General features: G+C 45.1%; 1 protein-coding gene across 3 annotated transcripts in view; it reads left to right on the plus strand.

Moving 5' to 3' along the window:
• Positions 1 to 17,935, plus strand: part of ARFGEF3 (ARFGEF family member 3) — a 169,813-nt gene that overhangs the window by 85,683 nt on the left and 66,195 nt on the right. For all 3 annotated transcript variants that reach the window (XM_004609004.2, XM_055137181.1, XM_055137182.1), the window contains 3 exons: positions 7,482 to 7,586; positions 8,638 to 8,971; positions 17,709 to 17,821. In XM_004609004.2, coding sequence (XP_004609061.2) covers positions 7,482 to 7,586; positions 8,638 to 8,971; positions 17,709 to 17,821 — 552 coding nt within the window. The remainder of the gene's footprint in view (positions 1 to 7,481; positions 7,587 to 8,637; positions 8,972 to 17,708; positions 17,822 to 17,935) is intronic.

Consider the following 17,935-nt stretch of genomic DNA (forward strand, 5'->3'; position numbering starts at 1 on the left):
TCCCATTGCCAGATGCCATTTCCTGAAGGGTATCAGTTTTAGATGAGAAAAATGGAAACCCAGACCTTGCAGAGAATCACTCGTTCCCCGAGAGGATAGACTGTGGGCCCAGAGCTTGTTGAGGGGGTGAGGGTTAGTCTGCACCCTGGCAAGACCCAAACAAGTGACTCTAAATGAATCTTTTTCCTCAAACTGTTGTACTATCCTCCTCTGTTCAGTGACAGGGTTGGTCACTGGGAACCCTGTGTCCCTATTTTTTCTAACTTTTTCTGATCCCACATGCTCACGTGCCTCATCTTTTTAAAAATACTGTTATTGTGGTAGCATATTATAATAATGTTTATGCTTTTAGTGTACAAAGTGACTGTGCCTCTACCACTACCAAAATTCCAGAGATCTTCCACCACAGACCTTGTGCCACCTCTGGTTCACCACCCCCCACCTCAATCCCCTGCTTGGCTGCATATCTTCTAACTCTAACCTTCACCCCAACGAGTCAGTGTCCAAGAGTTGGTGTTTTTTGGATACTGTACGTTCCCTTGCTTTATCTCTCTGTGTATCACACGTGAGTGTGAGTTCATCCAACATTTGTCCTGCTCTGTGTCCTCTCACTTATGTCACTGAATATGATACCCTTTGGTTCCACTCAAGGTGTAGCAAAAGGGAAGATTTATCTCATAAGTAACTCAGTAGCATTACATTGTGTATGTGCACAACTACTTTATCCACTCATCTGCCATTGGGCATTTGAGTTGTTTCCAGATCTTCACTGTTGTAAACAGTATTGCAATAAATGTAAATGGGCATATATATGTATATCACTCTATCACTGTATCACTGTCATCCTGGTGCTCGTCAGTTTACTCGAGCGGGCTCCAGTAACGTCTCTATTCCTCCCAGTCCTGAGACTTTATCAGCCAGTTTTTACTCATCTTTCCCAACAATTGAGGCTCTTTCAGGGTCAGGGGAATGAGACCTATTGTTACTGTTTTTGGCACATAGAATACACCACTGGTAGCTTTCCAGGCTCTTCCTGTGCGGGCAGGATACTCTTGGTAGTATGTATACTTTTTTTTTTGGTTTTTGGGTCACACCTGGCAATGCACAGGGGTTACTCCTTGCTCATGCACTCAGGAATTACTCCTGGCAGTGCTTGGGGGACAAAATGGGATGCTGGGAATTGAACCTGGGTTGGCAGCATGCAAAGGCAAACGCCCTATCCGCTGTGCTATTGCTCCAGCCCCATATACTTTTAAAATTTATGTTTTCCTATTCTTGGGATCAATGCCAAGAAGCAAATCACTAATAGTCAAATTTAGCTTCCTTTTTAATTTCCTTTTTAATTTCTTGAGACATCTCCATACTATTTTCCACAGAAGCTGAATCAGACAATATTCCTGCCAACAAAACCTATCTCTAAAAAGTACACATTACCTTGACCTTTATGTCCTTTTTCTTTTTTGGGGGCACATTACTTAACTTAGGTAGGTCTGTGGCTCCAATCCTTTGTACAGGAAGTTAATAAGACTACTTATGTCTCTCTAGTAAGGACAAATCTTGTAAGAGCAGAATTTTTAAGACTCTACCAGTTATTTGAAAATTTTTACAACATAGTATGAGTCTGAAGTGCCATTGTATTATGAGAGACATGTAAAAAAATTATGGTTTACTAGTAACTAGAGCATTTGAGAATTCAGATGTATTATATAATTTAAAAAATAAAAATCTTAGGGACCACACCCAGCAGTACTCAGGAGTCTCTGGGCCACTTCTAGCAGAATTTGGCCTGACATCAATCAGCGATGCTTGGGTTGGCCACACTGAAGGCCACCAGAGCCACACTCATGGTGCTCAGGGGACACTAGAGCTATACCCAGTGCTTAGGATGCCAGGAAACACCAGGGATGAGACTGGGGGCATTGCAAACGCTAGGCAAGAAGAAGTAGCACTTGGGTTGGGGAAAGGACTCAGTGTCAAAACACCGCCTGGCATGCAGGAGACCTGGGTTCAATTCCTGGCACCACAGTAATTTTCAAAAAAAGACAAGAGATAGTACTTTCTTCCACGGCCTCATGTTTCTTCCATCCTGGGCTGGAGTACCACACATATAGGCATTATTTTTTTCCAGGAAGGAGTGTTTTATAGCAAGCAAGATGATGGGCTGGTCCTGCTCAGGACCCACTCTGATTGTGAACAGAAACGGAGAGCTTTAATTCCAGCTCAGTGCTCCCATCCCAGTGCTCCATCCACACTGATGTCCACGGTTCAGTCAGGCTTCTGCCTGTTGTGTCTGATTAGAATCACCTTCTATTCAAAGGTATCCTGGGTGGCCTGTGTCATACTTCACTGCTCACATCTGTGACCAGGGTTTCACTCCCTTTTAGTGCTCACTCATTCTCACTTCAGCCCATCTCCTCTTTGCCCTGGACGAGCCAGCTGTTTCATCAGATTATCCCCCCCTTCTATCTTTATTGAGGCACTGTGACTTACAATACTGTTCATAATAAAGTTTCAGACACACAGTGTTCCAACAGCACACTGTCTACCAGAATGTCAGCATTCTTCCACCAATGTCCCCAGGTCACCTCCCTCCCCACCCTCTTGGTAAACTGAATTCTGTGAGCTGACTCTCATGGTCTGTTGTGTACAGCAGAAGACCTCACCTTTCTTACAGTCCTTGTACAAACATCTGCTCTTTCCTAGATTTCAACTTTAAGCAAAGATCACCCAAAACTTGTGTATCTTAAAAAAATTATTATTATCATTATTATTATTGTAGCACTGTAGCACTGTTGTCTCATTTTTCCTCAATTTATCGAGTGGACACCAGTAACGTCTTCATTGTGAGACCTGTTGTTACTGTTTTTGGCATATCGAATACGCCACAAGGAACTTTCCAGGCTCTGCCATGCGGGTGGGATACTCTCGGTAGCTTGCCGGGCTCTCTGAGAGGGACGGAGGAATCGAACCCGGGTTGGCTGTGTGCAAGGCAAACGCCCTACCCATTGTGATTATTATTATTATTTATTATTATTATTATTATTATTAAAGAGCTTGAGAGAAAGTACAGGAGTTAAAGCACTTGCCTCCATGCACATGACCTACCCAAGTTTGATCCCTGGCACCCCTTTCCAGAGAGATCTCCGAGTCCAGAACAAGGATTCAGTTCATTCACTGATGATGCCCAGGCGACAGTGATCACCAGGAACACCTGAGGTGAACAAATCAGGTGCAGGTTTATTAATGTGCTCAAGTGAGTCACCTGTACCCTCAGGAACACCCAGCCAAAGGGGGCTCGGAGACTTGCTAGAGGGTCTCAGCTTGACTTGGCTGATTGGGCAGTTGAAGGAGGAGAGAGTCTGCCCAGCACCGGGCACTGGCAGCAAGTTGAAGCCCCTCTCACAATGGGCATCTTGCTTTTTGCCACCAGTGCTTCTCAATTTGCGTGGCTTTCTGATGCAGTTCCCCTGCCATGGGGCTGCCCCAAGAGGCTGTTGATAACAGTCTTTCCTACCCTGATTCCCCCTCCCGAGTTTGGAGGAAGGATCTGTGGCTCCAGAAGCGGGCCTGCTGCACGCTCAGTACAACACTGACGGGCGACCTTGACGTCTGCCCGAGCAGACATCCCCCAGCCCTTGACTGCCATCACTCTAAGTTGTCACACTGGATCAATTTCTTCTCGTTTGACTACCTTCTCTCCTTCCATTTCCATTGCTTCCTCTGAAATCACACTATGGTCAGTATTTGCCCTCCAGCATCTTTTCCAAAAGCAGCCCCCACTTACCTCACGAGGCTTTTTACTCAGTAGGGCTATGGATTCATTCATATATATTCACTGTCAGGCAGGCAAAAGGCACTCCCGTATGCAGAATCATTCCCCAGCCTTGGAGATAGGGTATTAATAGAACTCTATATTAGGTAAGCTGAGTTACACGGTGCTGTTTAAATCCAAGAACTTTTGGAAGGGTAATTGACTGAGAAAGATACTTAGTCTTTGCCTGTCTGACTTCCACCAGTCTCTCCTCTCTCTGCTCACCTCTCAGTGCAGAATAGCCAGGAAAAACTCGGAACAAAGCCTTCTTGAACTCAGTAAGGCAGGACGAGTGTTCATCTGTGCTAATTTCATTCCACGCAATTAATACCCTCTATCCTTTTAACTAAATTCAAATCTGTTCCAAAGTGAGGCAAAGTCAAAATAGTTGCAAATAAAACAAACTGCGAGAAGTTCTAGGAATCTGGAACAGGTAGTCACATTGTCCTGGCAGAGATCTTGCAAAGGGTTGCATGGCCTTAAGGACCCCTGGTCCATGGGAGTTCAAGTGTGGATGCGTCAGTGGCTGAGAACTGTCCCCCTGGCCAGCCAGTGGTGATGGATGAATGAAGGAATAGGGCCACAGGCTGGTTGGTCACCAGTGACCTGTTTTTTCCAAGTCTCCAGCATTAGTTATGTAGAAATTTTGAAGGGTGCGGGTACACATAGGTGTGGCTGAACATTATCATAACAATAAAGAGATGTAAATCCCCTCCTTCAGAGGAAGTTATTCTCCTCGGAGATTAACTCAAGGACAAGATCTCATCTTGAGGTTCAGCACTCTGGATTACTAGGACATCTGCTCAAGGGTGGGATTCCATCTAAGGAGTAGTATTGTTTTCTTTCCTAGGCTACTAATCCATTTAAACAAATTAAATTTACTTCTTACTAATATTCTAAGTCTCACAATGGAGACATTACTGGTGCCCGCTCGAGCAAATCAATGAACAATGGAATGTACGTGAGGCAGTGCAACTAATATTTCTAGCCATTTTGTCTGAACACAGTAAGAGATATATTAAGCTTAAAGGGTGTCTCTTCCTGAGGACATCTTGCTATATATCCAAGATGACAGTCCTCAGTCCAGGTTCTTACTCCCAGCAGGGTCCTTATTTACAGTTACCTCTTTCTGCTCCAAAATAAACTATGCAACAGACACACACACAAAAAAAAAATGAGAGAGAGAGAGAGAAACATTATTTCACTAACATGTACAAAATCCAAAGGCCCCAGAAGAATTTGACTTCTTACAGGGTCTGATTTGGGGATAGAAGTGATTAACAGATAGGGGAAGAAAAGCACAAAGGAGAGGTAAAAGATAAACACAGAGAAATGGGGTGTGCCTCAGGAGCACTGTGGTGGGACTAACTCAATAAACCTAAGCTCCCTGCGGGAGGAGCAAGGACAAAGCAATGTTAGCCAACAAGTCCATTGACAGGACTTGTGTACCATAGATCGTGCAACTGGAAAGAAATGCAGAGATGAGACCAGCAGTGAGATGCCCAAACTAAAGGCCAGACACAGGGACCCTCCACCCTCTCAACAGGCAATGTTTCCAACCCTTTACATTTTGAGAGTGAGCTGGTTTCTGCTCCTTCCTGCCCTGTGCATGCCACAAAGCCACGCCAGACAGACAGGACATGCACACGCATGCGCCTGCATGTGTGTGCCGAGTGCGGGGCACGGATGCTGGCAGGCAGCTCCCTCAATGACATGACTCAAGCACCCGTTTTCCAAGCAGCCCACAGAAAAGCTGCTGCATTTGGTCTCCAAGGAGACAGCCAGGCCAGTTGGCTCAGCCACGCCTCTTCACTGCCATCCTGTCCTGTCTGATGCCACGAAGGTTGCGGCATTGACGCAGGACACACTGTGCAGATAATCACAGGATAGCAGGCTGCTGGTGGCCTTTCTGTGCATTAATCTCCAGGAATTGAGAATTCTGTGTGCCGATAGTTATTGTGGAGTGTGGTGCCAGACATTGAGAGAGACATTTTCAGACATTTAATAGCTACTTTTTATAGGAATGGTCAAGAAACGGATTTTAAAAAATGGACAAAAAGCAGCCATTTTTGAACTAACCTGTTTTTTAAAAATCTGGTTTATAAGTGACATTATGGTCCCCTTTCCCCCCTCTCCAATCATTTCTACATCATCTCAAATGATGAGTGCAGAAAACCCACAAATTGACTCATGTCACTCTTCTGTTTGTAGAAGGGTATCTAGCAGTCCTCGCCTGGCACAAGACCCTTCCTGACCCGGCTTCTGGCCGGACCCTAGTCTGACTTCCCCTCTTGCTAATGACAACCTGACACTCATTTTGACCACAAATTGTTCTCTCCCACAATCTCCCCCATACACCCTTTTTGCAATGCCTCTATGCACCATGCAGCAGTTAAAATATCAATTCTGGGCCAGAGAGATTGTACAGCAGGTAGGGCACTTGCTTTGAATGTGACTTACTCTAGCTTAATCCCCAGCACCACACAAAGTCACCAGAGCACCACCAGGAGGGATCCCTAAACACAGAGTCAGGAATTAGCCCCAAGCGTCACTGACTGTGGTTCCAAGCCCCATAAATAAATAAATAAAAGCCTTTCCTTTAGAATTTCTTTCTGGAGGTGCTGGAGTGATACCATAGCGAGTAGGGCATTTGCCTTGCACGTGGCCAATCCGAGTTCGATTCCCAGCATATCATATGGTCCCCCGAGCACTTCCAGGAGTAACCCCTGTGCATCTCCAGATGTGATCCAAAAAGCAAAAAGAAAAACAAAAAGAAATTCTTTCTGGATCTTTCTAAGAAGACTCAGGTGCTGCTTCTCTGCTCTCACGTTTCCTTATTAAAGAATATATTTCTAACACTTCCAGCCAGTGCTGTATCCACTTGCCACCTTTCTCTCTAGTCCAATCAGAATGAAGGATGTGCTTTTTCTGGCTAGGAACTACTATGTCTTGTTCAAAACTGAAGAGAAGCTTGTGCCTGAAACAAAATCCTTACCTGGTCAAAAAATGTCTAGTTACTTCTTCCTCTTCACCCAGCTACCACCTTGCTCATGGCAAATTGTAATCATTTCTGGGAACTCATCCTTCTTTATTTCCCCCTTTTCCTTCTTTTCCCCTTAGAGGATGTGGTCGTGCATGTCTAAATACTGTCTCTCCTGGGCTTGCCGAGTCCGGCATCTCCCTTCACACTGCCTTCCCTCGTTTGTATGGGTCTTTGCACTCCGAGTGTCCTATTTTATAAAATACTTTTGTGAAACTAGGGAGATACTCAGAGGACTGGAGCATATATTTGCATGGATGAAGGCCCTTGTTTGATCTCTGGTACCGCAGGTCCCCAGCACTGCCAGGAATAGTCCTGGAGGCTCCGCAGCCCCATGGAACCAACCAGGACCTCAGATGCTTTACTTGGGAGCGCCCCCTATAAAATTAAGAATGCTGTCCTTCTGGACTGGGACCTCCCTCAAGCCTCTCTTTCATCTGCTCACCTGGGTACAGACCCCATATCCAAAATTCTGATCCACAGTACATTCTGAGGTACTGTGGATCAGAATTTCAGCACAGCAGTCTGAGGGGAGGATGCGGATCAGCCCAGAACCCTAAACACCACCCCCTTCCGTCAGCACTTCTGCAGTGTCCTCTAATCCAGCTTGGCTTTGTTGGTGTCCCACAGCCACAGCCAGCAGCTGCAGCTCCTGTACTTGGAGTGCATCCTCTCCATCCTCAGCAGCTCGTCCTCCTGCATGCACCTGCACCGAGGCTTCACGGACCTGATCTGGTGAGTGCCCCCCTACTCCCCGTGCTCCTTCTGACTGCAGCTCTGATTCCTTCCCACTGTCTCTAAGGCCTGCTGTGTCAATGTCTGGGAAGGAAACTGCTTACGGTCCCCAGAGCAGAATACACCGAGAAGCGAAGAACCATGTTAGCAAAACATAGCTCCCAAAGTTTCATTTGTTTATACCATCAGGTTCTGAGCCTTGGGAACCAGGAATTTGTTTTCTAGACTATTTGTTGGCTGTCAGAGCATTGAAAGGCACCAGAACATTGACCGGGCAGGTAGGTAGGGGGTAGGTGTCAAGAACTAGTAAACCTGAGGCTGGAGTGATAATACAGCAGGTAGGGCGTTTGCCTTGCACACGGCCAACCCAGATTCAATCCTCAGCATCCCATATGGTCCCCCAAGCACCACCTAAAAGTTGTTCCTGAGTACAGAGCCAGAAGTATCCCCTGAGCAACGCTGGGTGTGACCCAAAATGCAAGAAAAGAAAAGAAAACAAGACAAAACCAAGAACTAGTGAACCTTCTTCTTAGCCTGAGCCTAGCGCCTCCTTCTCCAGCTGAATGTCTGTCTGCCACCGCATAAACATGAGCCATGACAGGGGACAGGGCGGCTCCTGTGCTATAAAGAAGGAGGAAATTGTACATCAGTAGTACATACTGTTCATTCTGGAGATGCAGTTTAGAATTTGTAACTGTCCTAGCAAATGAGAAGCAGACGATGATTTTGTTATTTATAGTGAGATGAAAACCAGGCCATCTCGTATTTTTACCATATTATTTTTTCCAGAGATGATGGTTCCTTTCTTACTTCTTGTGACATTAATATGATTTAAGCAGCTCGAGATGTGTGGGAAAGCCTTGTGGGTATCCCCAGAGGTGAGGGCAAGAGCTGAGGAAATGGACCAGTGAGCGCCAGGAGGAGCCATAAGTGAGCTGCAATCCCCGGTGTTGCCGGGTCCCTGCAGTGCGTTCCCGGTGTCGGAGTAGTCCTCCCCCTCAGCTCCCACCTGGCCTGCAGGACGCCGACTTTTGCTCCCGTCTCTCCCTAGGAAAAACCTTTGTCCCGCTCTCATCGTCATCCTGGGGAATCCGGTCCACGACAAAACCATCACCTCTGCCCACAGCAGCAGCACCAGCAGCAGCTTGGAGTCAGACTCGACCTCCCCCGGGGTGTCTGACCACGGCCGCGGCTCGGGCTGCTCGTCCACTGCACCCGCCCTGAGTGGGCCCGTGGCTCGGACCATCTACTACATCGCGGCAGAGCTGGTCCGGCTGGTGGGGTCGGTGGACTCCATGAAGCCCGTGCTCCAGTCGCTCTATCACCGCATGCTGCTGTACCCCCCGCCCCAGCACCGGGTGGAGGCCATCAAGATCATGAAGGAGGTGAGGAGCCCGGGAGACTGCCCGCAAAGGCCTGGGTGGGGGCCGAGCGCAGCGGCTCGCCCGGGAAATGTGCAGAATCTGTGTGGGCTTGCGGGGCTAGTGTGATGGTGGGTGCGCACTGGGGTTGTGGGGGCCCATGGGGTTGCTAGATGCTCACCCAATAACAAACTTGTTTCACCGTGTTGGCCAGTGGGCAGGCATGTAGCCAACCCGGATTCAATCCCTGGCACAAGTGTATGGTTCTCTGGAGCCCCACCAGGATTGATCCCCGACCGCAGATCCAGGAGTAAACCCTGAGCACCACCGGGTGTGGCCCCAGAACAAAACAGCAACAGCGGCAGCAAACGCTGTTTGGTCATTTCAGCTGTCTCTGGAAGGCCTGGGCTCCTGGGTGTCTTATGAGTGCGGATGTTGGTGTTCGTTCATCTTCATCACAATTGGATTTCAAAATGTCAACTTTGTACATTATCCCTTCCCCCCCATTAAAAAAATAAAACACTGCTTATTTCTATGACTAATAGAAACCCCTTAGCTCTGTTCCTTCTTATGATTCATATCTCACACATTATTCCCAACTGAGTGGATATTGTCCAACTTAGGACTGGGATCCCAGTGCTAGCTGATAGTTTTGAGGGTGGGTTCAGGAAGCTTTGAAGACCCTTTGTCCAGGGATTTCTCTCACAACCAATGAGAGAAGGCACTGCCAAATTTGTATTTGGTAACCTTTCCATCAAGATTAAATATGCTTTTGTTACCTAAAACCAAGAACAATAAAAATAACAAAACTCCCTTACTAGTAATATATTTATTTTAAGCATTATTTTCTAGGTACACATTTCCGGGGGGTGGGGGGGAAACATACCATCCTTTCCCACTTATTATTGGCCAGGCATTACTCCTCATTATCATAAATATTCATCATAATTTTGTAATTTTTTTCTATTACCCAAAAGAATGTGACCTTTTGGGGCTGGAGCAATAGTACAGTCAGTAGAACATTTGCCTTGCATGCAGTCAACCCCAGGTTCAATCCCTGGCATTCCATATTCCTGGTGAGCACCACCAGGAGTAATTCTTGAGTGAGAGCCAGAAGTAACCCCTGAGTATCATCAAGTATGACCCCCAAAATGTGACCCCCCCAAAATAAAGCGACCTTTTGCTTCCGATCAAACTTCAGGCAGTTGAGATGAAAGGAGCAGCTTTAATGACTGATGGTCCAATTGGGGAATGGTACAGCTCTGAGGGAGAAGGAGACCAGGCCACTTTGGCCATCCCATGGTAGTAGCCTCCCCGGGACCCCAGCCTGCCTCTGCTAAACATAGAGCCTGCAGGAGTACTGTGGGCTTTCTCTGAATAGCTGAGTCCAGGAAGAGGAGTGAGTAGGGCATAGCCCCTCTCCTCCATCTACCAATCTGACCAGAGACCTGCTACCCCCATCAGGAAGTCAGAGAAAAGGAGGAGACAAACACAGAACTTTATCCCATAGATTTCTGCTGCAGGGTAAAGGGTTGTTTATTTTTCCTTTCAACAAAGAAGAAGCTGATGCTTTGGTGGATCAAGTGATTCCTCCAAGGTCATCATGAAGGTAAAGGTTGCTTTACACCCAGCGTCATTTCCCGAACCACACTGAGTCCTGAACTTGATTTTCAGATTGCAGAAGTGATTCTCACTGCCTTGCCATTACTTGTTTAACTATTCCTTGTATAAGCCAGAATTTTAAGAGTCATGGTTTGAATTCTTTCTCCACTACTTACTGCTATATTGTAGTGGTTGATTGTAGGATAACATTGGGTTTGTCCTTTTAGCCTTGCCACAGGAAACTTAGTTTACCTTAAAGCAATGTCCTTTCTGTATGGACACAGGAAGACAGTTGATATTATGCTTTGTAACTTGGGAGCTGATTGACTCCAATAATATTTACTCCTGGGCATCTTCTTTTTCAACTCAGTTGTCCTTAGTTCCTAACACCTCAAAAGCAGGGTCCGATGAGGGACAAAATGGACCCAGGGCAAGCTGTGAGCTACTCTGGCATCGAAATGGGCCAGGCCAAAGTGCCACAATACTCAACTATAAGTTGAGAGCATGGTCATAGACAAATGCTGTCATGATCCGAAAGTAATGATGAGACTAGAAACCTGCTGGGGTTAGGAAGACTAACCGGATCTGAGGACTGTGGTCTGGAATATATAGTGAGATGTCCTCAAGAAGAACCAAACTTTAAGTTTGATATATCTCTTACTGTGCTCATACAGAATGACAGTGTTAGAAATATTAGAAGTAGATTTACTACAACTAATTAAGTGGATTACTAGCTGAGGAAAGAAGAAAGCAACATACCCTGGATGTTTTCCCACCCCTAAGTGGATCTCCTAGTAATCTGGAATAATCTCCCTAGATGAGATTTTGTTAATCTCCTGGAGGAGTGGTCTTACAGCTCTTTGTTGATTTGTTAATGTTCAGCCCACCTTTGTGTTACCTCCCTATGTGATTGCTATATAAACAGATTGTAAGAGAAGTAGGGGAGAGAAGACACAAGGGAGAGAAGACACAGAAGCAGGGAGGAGACACAGAAGCAGAGCACAAGGCAAAAGAGAATCAGGGAGTTATCAGAGCCAGAAGCAGGGGAAAGAAAGAGCACAAAGCGAGTGAGAGTCAGAGTCAGAAGGGTCAGAGTCAGAAGTAAGAGTCAGAGCCAGAGTAAGAGCGAGAAGGGCTCCATTGAGAGAAGCAGAAGGGCTCTAGAGAGAGAAGCAGAAGGGCTCCGGAGAAAGAGATTGGAAGAAGAGAGATCAGAAGAGACCAGAGGAGAGACGACAGAGACAGAGGTCAGAAGAGACCAGAGGAGAAACTACAGAGACAGAGACAGAGATAGAGAGACAGACAGAAGAGAGCACAGCAGCACACACAGAAGCAGAGTACAAAGGAGGAGCCATCCCGATCCGGTCCATACACAGCCGCTTGAGAGCACCCAATGTGAGCAGCTAGAGAGAGAGAGAGAGAGAGAGCACCATCCGAGAGCCCGTGAACAACACACATCACATCACCCCTTCCGCGCATGTGCGCACCTTTATATTTTTTTTTATAGTTGCTCATTTATTTCACAACTTTGAATTTACTCACCCATAAATTATTAAAACTTGCAAAAAGTGTTGAGTTCAAAATGCAAGAGTTTGTGGGGCTGGAGTGATAGCACAGTGGGTAGGGCGTTTGCCTTGCCCGTGGCCAACTTGGGTTCAATTCCTAGCATCCCATATGGTCCCCCAGCACCACCAGGAGTAATTCCTGAGTGTAGAGCCAGGAGGAGTAACCCCTGTGCATCGCTGGGTGTGACCCGAAAAGCAAAGTGCAAGAGTTTGTGCCAGTACTTTGTTAAGTACAAAGTGCTAAACAATATTTTAGTGTACACTTTACTATCCTCAAGGAAATAAAACAATATATGGATGCGGGAATGAGCAGGCCCTTACTAGCTCTTGCCTAGAACAACCCGCTCATTTCTAGCTGGTCTTCTTGTCTCCTGCCCACGAGTTGGCTTATTTTTGTCTTTCTGAACCTTGTTTTGTAAGTGATATTAACATATTTTCTATGTTCAGTGAAGGCTTATTTCTTCTCCCTCAAGTAAGAAGAACTCTTTCCATTTCCAGAACCTTCTATCGTTCTTCCTCATTATTTCTCAGGATGCAATCTACTGCCCTGACTGGCCCTGCTCTGTTCAGTTCCCACCTTCCACCCTATCCAGATGCCTCCTTCTCTCTTCCCGTTGGCTACCTCCACTTAACAGAGTTACAGTCCATTGTAATCAGTTAACAGCTGATTACAATGGATCAGATATAGGTGGTACCTGACACTGGGTTACTTACAGGCTTTCTGAGGGAGATAGGAAAACTGAAAGTCAAAGCTAAGCCAGTATCTGCCTGAAGTCCCTTTAAGTAGTACATCTGAAACATAAACCCAGGTGTTCTAACTATACCTACCAAAATCTCTGAAAGAATACCTGCAAAGGGAATATTTTATAACAAGCAATAGCCTGACTTTTAAATTTTGAAGCACCATGAGATACAGTTAAAAACTTTCATGTTTGAGTTTCAGTCATACAGTGATCGAACATCCATCCCTCGACCAGTGCACATTCCCCACCACCAATGATCCCAGTATGCCCACTCTTTCCACTCTCCCCCTGCCTCTATGGCAGACAATTTCCCCCATACTCCCTCTCTACTTTGGGGCATTATGGTTTTCAATACAGACACTGAGAGGCTATCACATTTGGTCCTTTATCTCCTTTCAGCACACATCTCCCATCCGAACTATTCCTCCAACCATCATTGACTTAGTGATCCCCTCTCTATTCCCGCTGCCTTCTTCCACAGCTCATGAGACACAGCCTGACTTTCCTACCCAGAATTGACATGCAATTGAATTATTGCTACCTCCCATAAAGTGCTTCTGATGCCCACATGCTAAATTAATGCTCTGCATGTGGGACATGGGGAGATTCAAATATATTTTCAGAGGCAGAAGATACAGGGCACAGGTAGGCACTTGCCTTGCACACAGCTCAACTAGGTCCAGTCCTCAGCACTGCATATGGTCTCCTGAGTACTGTCGGGAGTAATCCCTGAGCACAGAGCCAGGAGAAAGCTCAACATACCACCAGGTGTAGCCCCTAAAATAAAAAAAATGTATATTTTCAGTAGGAACCTTGTGAGAACAAATAAACTTAGCCCTGCTTTCTGCACTTGCCCAGCTGTGCTGACTTCTCTAGCTGTGTTGCAGGGGCAGGCTGAACTTAGATCCCATCACCTGAGCAGTGCCCCTCCACCAAGCATGGTAGAGTCACTGTGGGTCACATTGTTCTGAAAAGCAATAGCTCCAGTTCATCCCACACTACCCGTCATTTGGGGGAAATTGGTAACCTAGAAACCAAATGCGCTGGGCTGCTGTGCAGGAAGAAAGCCACTGGCCCCCCCAGGATGTTTGCTCAGCCTTTTGGGGTTGGAAAGCCTGCCGTGCTGTTTCCCTGTGCTCCAGTCTGTCTCCCTGCCACATGGGCTGTGTGTCTGTTCATCGGAGGTGCACAGGACATTTTGTTCTGTTTCCATAGTGTGCTTTCTCTTGCGTCGCTGCCTTCCTCCGAAAGGAACAGTAATCAAAACATCTATGTGGCTTCCTTTTTTTCTCTCACCTGTCATTTGGCTTTGGAAGACTTGGCCTAGTAGTAGTAAGGTCTGTGACTCACTCCCTCGAACCCCCAATCCCTGCCACCACGTCTTTCATTTTCACCTGGAGAAGCTGGGATTCACTATGCCATGTATTTAAGAATTTGAGGGGCTGGAGTGATAGCACAGTGGGTAGGGCATTTGCCTTGCATATGGACAACCCAGGTTCGATTCCCAGCATCCCATATGGTCCCCTGAACACCTCCAGGAGTAATTCCTGAGTGAGTGCAGAGCCTGGAGTAACCCCTGTGCATTGCCGGGTGTGACTCAAAAAAAGAAAAAAAATTGTTGAGGGGGAGGGAGATATAGGAGTGTTGCAGGGGGATGGGCAGGTCACACCCAGCAGTGCTTAGGGGTTACTCCTGCCTTTGCAGTCATGGATCATTCCTGGTGGGACACTGGGATCATATGGAGTGCCAGGAAACGAACCTGGGTCCACCTTATGCAAGTCAAAGGACCAACCTGCCACACTGGACAGTTTTATCTATCTCTTCTCCCCTCCACCACTCAATTTTTTTCCTTCTCCCTATGCTCTGGGACCAAGGGTGATCTAGACATTCCCCACTTTTTTTTGTCTTTTTGGGTCACACACAGCAATGCACAGGGGTTACTCCTGGCTCATGCATTCAGGAATTACTCCTGGCGGTGCTCAAGCGACCGTATGGGATGCTGGGAATCAAACCTGGGTCTGCTGTGTGCAAGACAAACACCCTTCCCGTTGTGCTATCACTCCAGCCCCAACATTCCCCACTTTAAACCATTTCCTCATCCAGTTACTCTGAATACCAAACATAAGTGATGTCATCCTGCTATCTGTCCTTCTTCTTCTGACTTACTTCATTAAACATAATATCTTCTAGTTCCACCTGTATTGCAGCAAATTACATGATTTCTTTATTCCTTATAGCTGCGTAGTATCCCATTGTGTGTTTATACCAAATTTCATGACCCACTGATCTGTCATTGAAAATATAGGTTAATCCCAAATCTTAGTCATTGTATCAAGCACTGCAATGAATAATAGTGTATATATGTTCTTTTTAATAAATGTTTTTCTGTTCTGGAGGGTACAGAAAATTAAAAAATAGCTTGAATTATTTTTAAATGGAAGAATAAAATTTGAGGGCAAACAAAAAACTGCTGATATTCTTTTGTGAGTTTGATTTTGAGGATCACATTCAGAGGTGCTCAGAACTTAACTTCTCAGGGATTACTCTTAAAAGTTCTCAGGGGATCATATGTGGTGGCCAAGATCAAAGCAGGGCTCAGGTTCATGCAAGGCAAGTGTCATTCTGCTCTCTCTCACCCCTGTTGTGGGTTCCTTAGAAGCACAATAGTATAATCTTCCTTCCCTCCAGATTCAGAAGCAATTGAGGAGTAAGATTCTTGTGGGAATCATAATGTGTCTTCTAATATATTACTGTTGGAATAAAGAATATAAAAGAATCCCCAAAGCATGTGAGATTTCACTCCTGGCCTCTTGCAGTGTCCACTCCTTTTCAAAAGAGATGGAGTAGATGCCCATGGACCTAACCTCTGCATTTGAATCCAGTGGAAGAACAGAGAAAGGAAGAAATTTCTCCTTCTTTCTTTTTCTCTGAAGTTCCAGCTTTGAGGGAAAGAAAGAGTGAAAATGACAGAGAAACAATAGAAAAAGGAAAGGAAGAAAGGAAAGAAAAATGAAAAGAAAGAAAACAAAGAAAGACAGAAAGAGAAAGAAAGAAAGTCATAAATCATTCCCTTTCACATATAACCTCTCCTATTAATACGCTTTATCCTATGGGTATAAACTACTTTGAAATAATAGACATGGTGATAGGATGTCTATTCCAGTGTCACTGCCATTAATTAATCGATGTGAACTTAGTGTAATTGCCTGCTAACATTTTCTATAAAAACTTCTAAAAAATCTTTATAGAATTAAAAATTAAAATAAATTTAAGAATTCAAAATTAGTAAAACTTGAATAGTTATGAAAATTTATGGGATGCAACCAAAGCCATACAGAGATGGCTATTACTACTTTTAATTGTTTAATGATTTAACAAAATAGGTAAGCTAAATCTAATTTGGGGATTTGGTAGGGTTTGAATTGGGTACCACACCCAATAGTGCTCAGGAGCCACTCCTAACACAGTGCTGGGGAGTTAGTCAAGGACCTTGTGGTGTCAGAAATTAAAACTGGGGCTTCCACATGCCAAGCATAAGCTCCAGTTCTTCCAGCTCTGCCTAGCTCCTACAGTTAATTCTAACTTTCCAGCTTAGGTAGATGGGGAAAGAAGAGCAGATCAGAGAAGACAGAAAGGAGAAAACACAAGGGGAAAAGCAGAAAGTGATGTTATTAAAAGTAACAATACATAATCTTGTGACTCAGTGAAGTGAAAAATACAAAGAGGAGGAGGAAAAGAACCAGGAAAATCGAAAAACTCAAAGTGCATATCACTAAAGAGGTTACAGACATGAACTTAATTAAAGGTCTTAAGACAGTTTACTCCAGTAAATTAAAAAACATAAATAAGCAAATCCCTGGTAACAATCTTTAAGACTTGCCTCAAGAAAAAATTAAAAGGCTCAATAATCCTATAGTCTCGAAGGAAATTAAATCTGTAAAAGTTTAAATCTTTTCGTATAAACAACAATAGCAGCAGGCAGGTCAGAGAGAGTATGTGGTGGCGTGAAGGTATGCCTTCCACGTCAGGGACCCCAAGTTTGATCCTCAATACCACATGGGCCAGATTTTGAAGCCAGGTCATCTTGGTAGCAGAGGAAAGCAGAGGCGGTCCAGAGAGGACATTGCAGACCAGCTGTGCTCGCAGGTGCATCTGCCTTCTAGTACTGTTGCTTTGCTATTTTCTAACTTTTTATTTGGGGGCCACATACAGTAGTGATTTAGGGGACCATAAAGTGTCCTGGATTGAGCCTGGGCCTCCAGCTCTTTGAGCCATCTCCTCAAACCCAATGCAATTTTTAAAAACAATCCCTCAGAGTATTTTCTTGGTCTAAGTCAGCTCTCAAGTGGGTAGCTGGGAATCCAATGTATTTTCAGTGTCCAAAAGACAACTTTGTAATTTCATGGTGTTTAAAAATATTAAAATTTTTTTGAAAAGATAACTGAATCAGTTCTGCTAAGATTTGTGGTTCAAATGGTTGTATTTCTGGGGCCGGAGCGATAGCACAGCGGGTAGGGCGTTTGCCTTGCACGCGGCCGACCCGGGTTCGATCCCCGGCATCCCATATGGTCCCCCAAGCACCGCAGGAGTAATTCCTGAGTGCAGAGCCAGGAGTAACCCCTGAGCATCGCTGGGTGTGACCCAAAAAGCAAAAAAAAAAAAAAAAAAAAAAAACAAATGGTTGTATTTCTCCTTAGACTGTCTCTCACTCAATAAAAGAAGTACCTGTCTATTTGATCTCATTATTTTAAGACCTTATATTTTCCTGAGATACTTTACTATCCTATATGTATAGATATAGATATAGATATATACACATCTTATGTTTTTACCTTTTTCTTTTTCATAAAGCTGCTTGGAAGCCCTCAGCGTCTCTGTGACTTGGCAGGACCCAGTTCTACTGAACCAGAATCCAGAAAAAGATCTGTTTCAAAAAGGAAGTCTCATCTGGATCTCCTCAAACTGTAGGATACATTTTCTGTTTGGCTGTCTCCTTCTCTGAACGTTCCTGACCTTGTTTCTAAACATGTCCTAAATAGTTGCATGTCTGTGTAATCCAGAACATGACTATTTAATAC

This window comes from Sorex araneus, chromosome 4 (assembly GCF_027595985.1).
Source record: "Sorex araneus isolate mSorAra2 chromosome 4, mSorAra2.pri, whole genome shotgun sequence".
NCBI classification, from domain to species: Eukaryota; Metazoa; Chordata; class Mammalia; order Eulipotyphla; family Soricidae; genus Sorex; species Sorex araneus.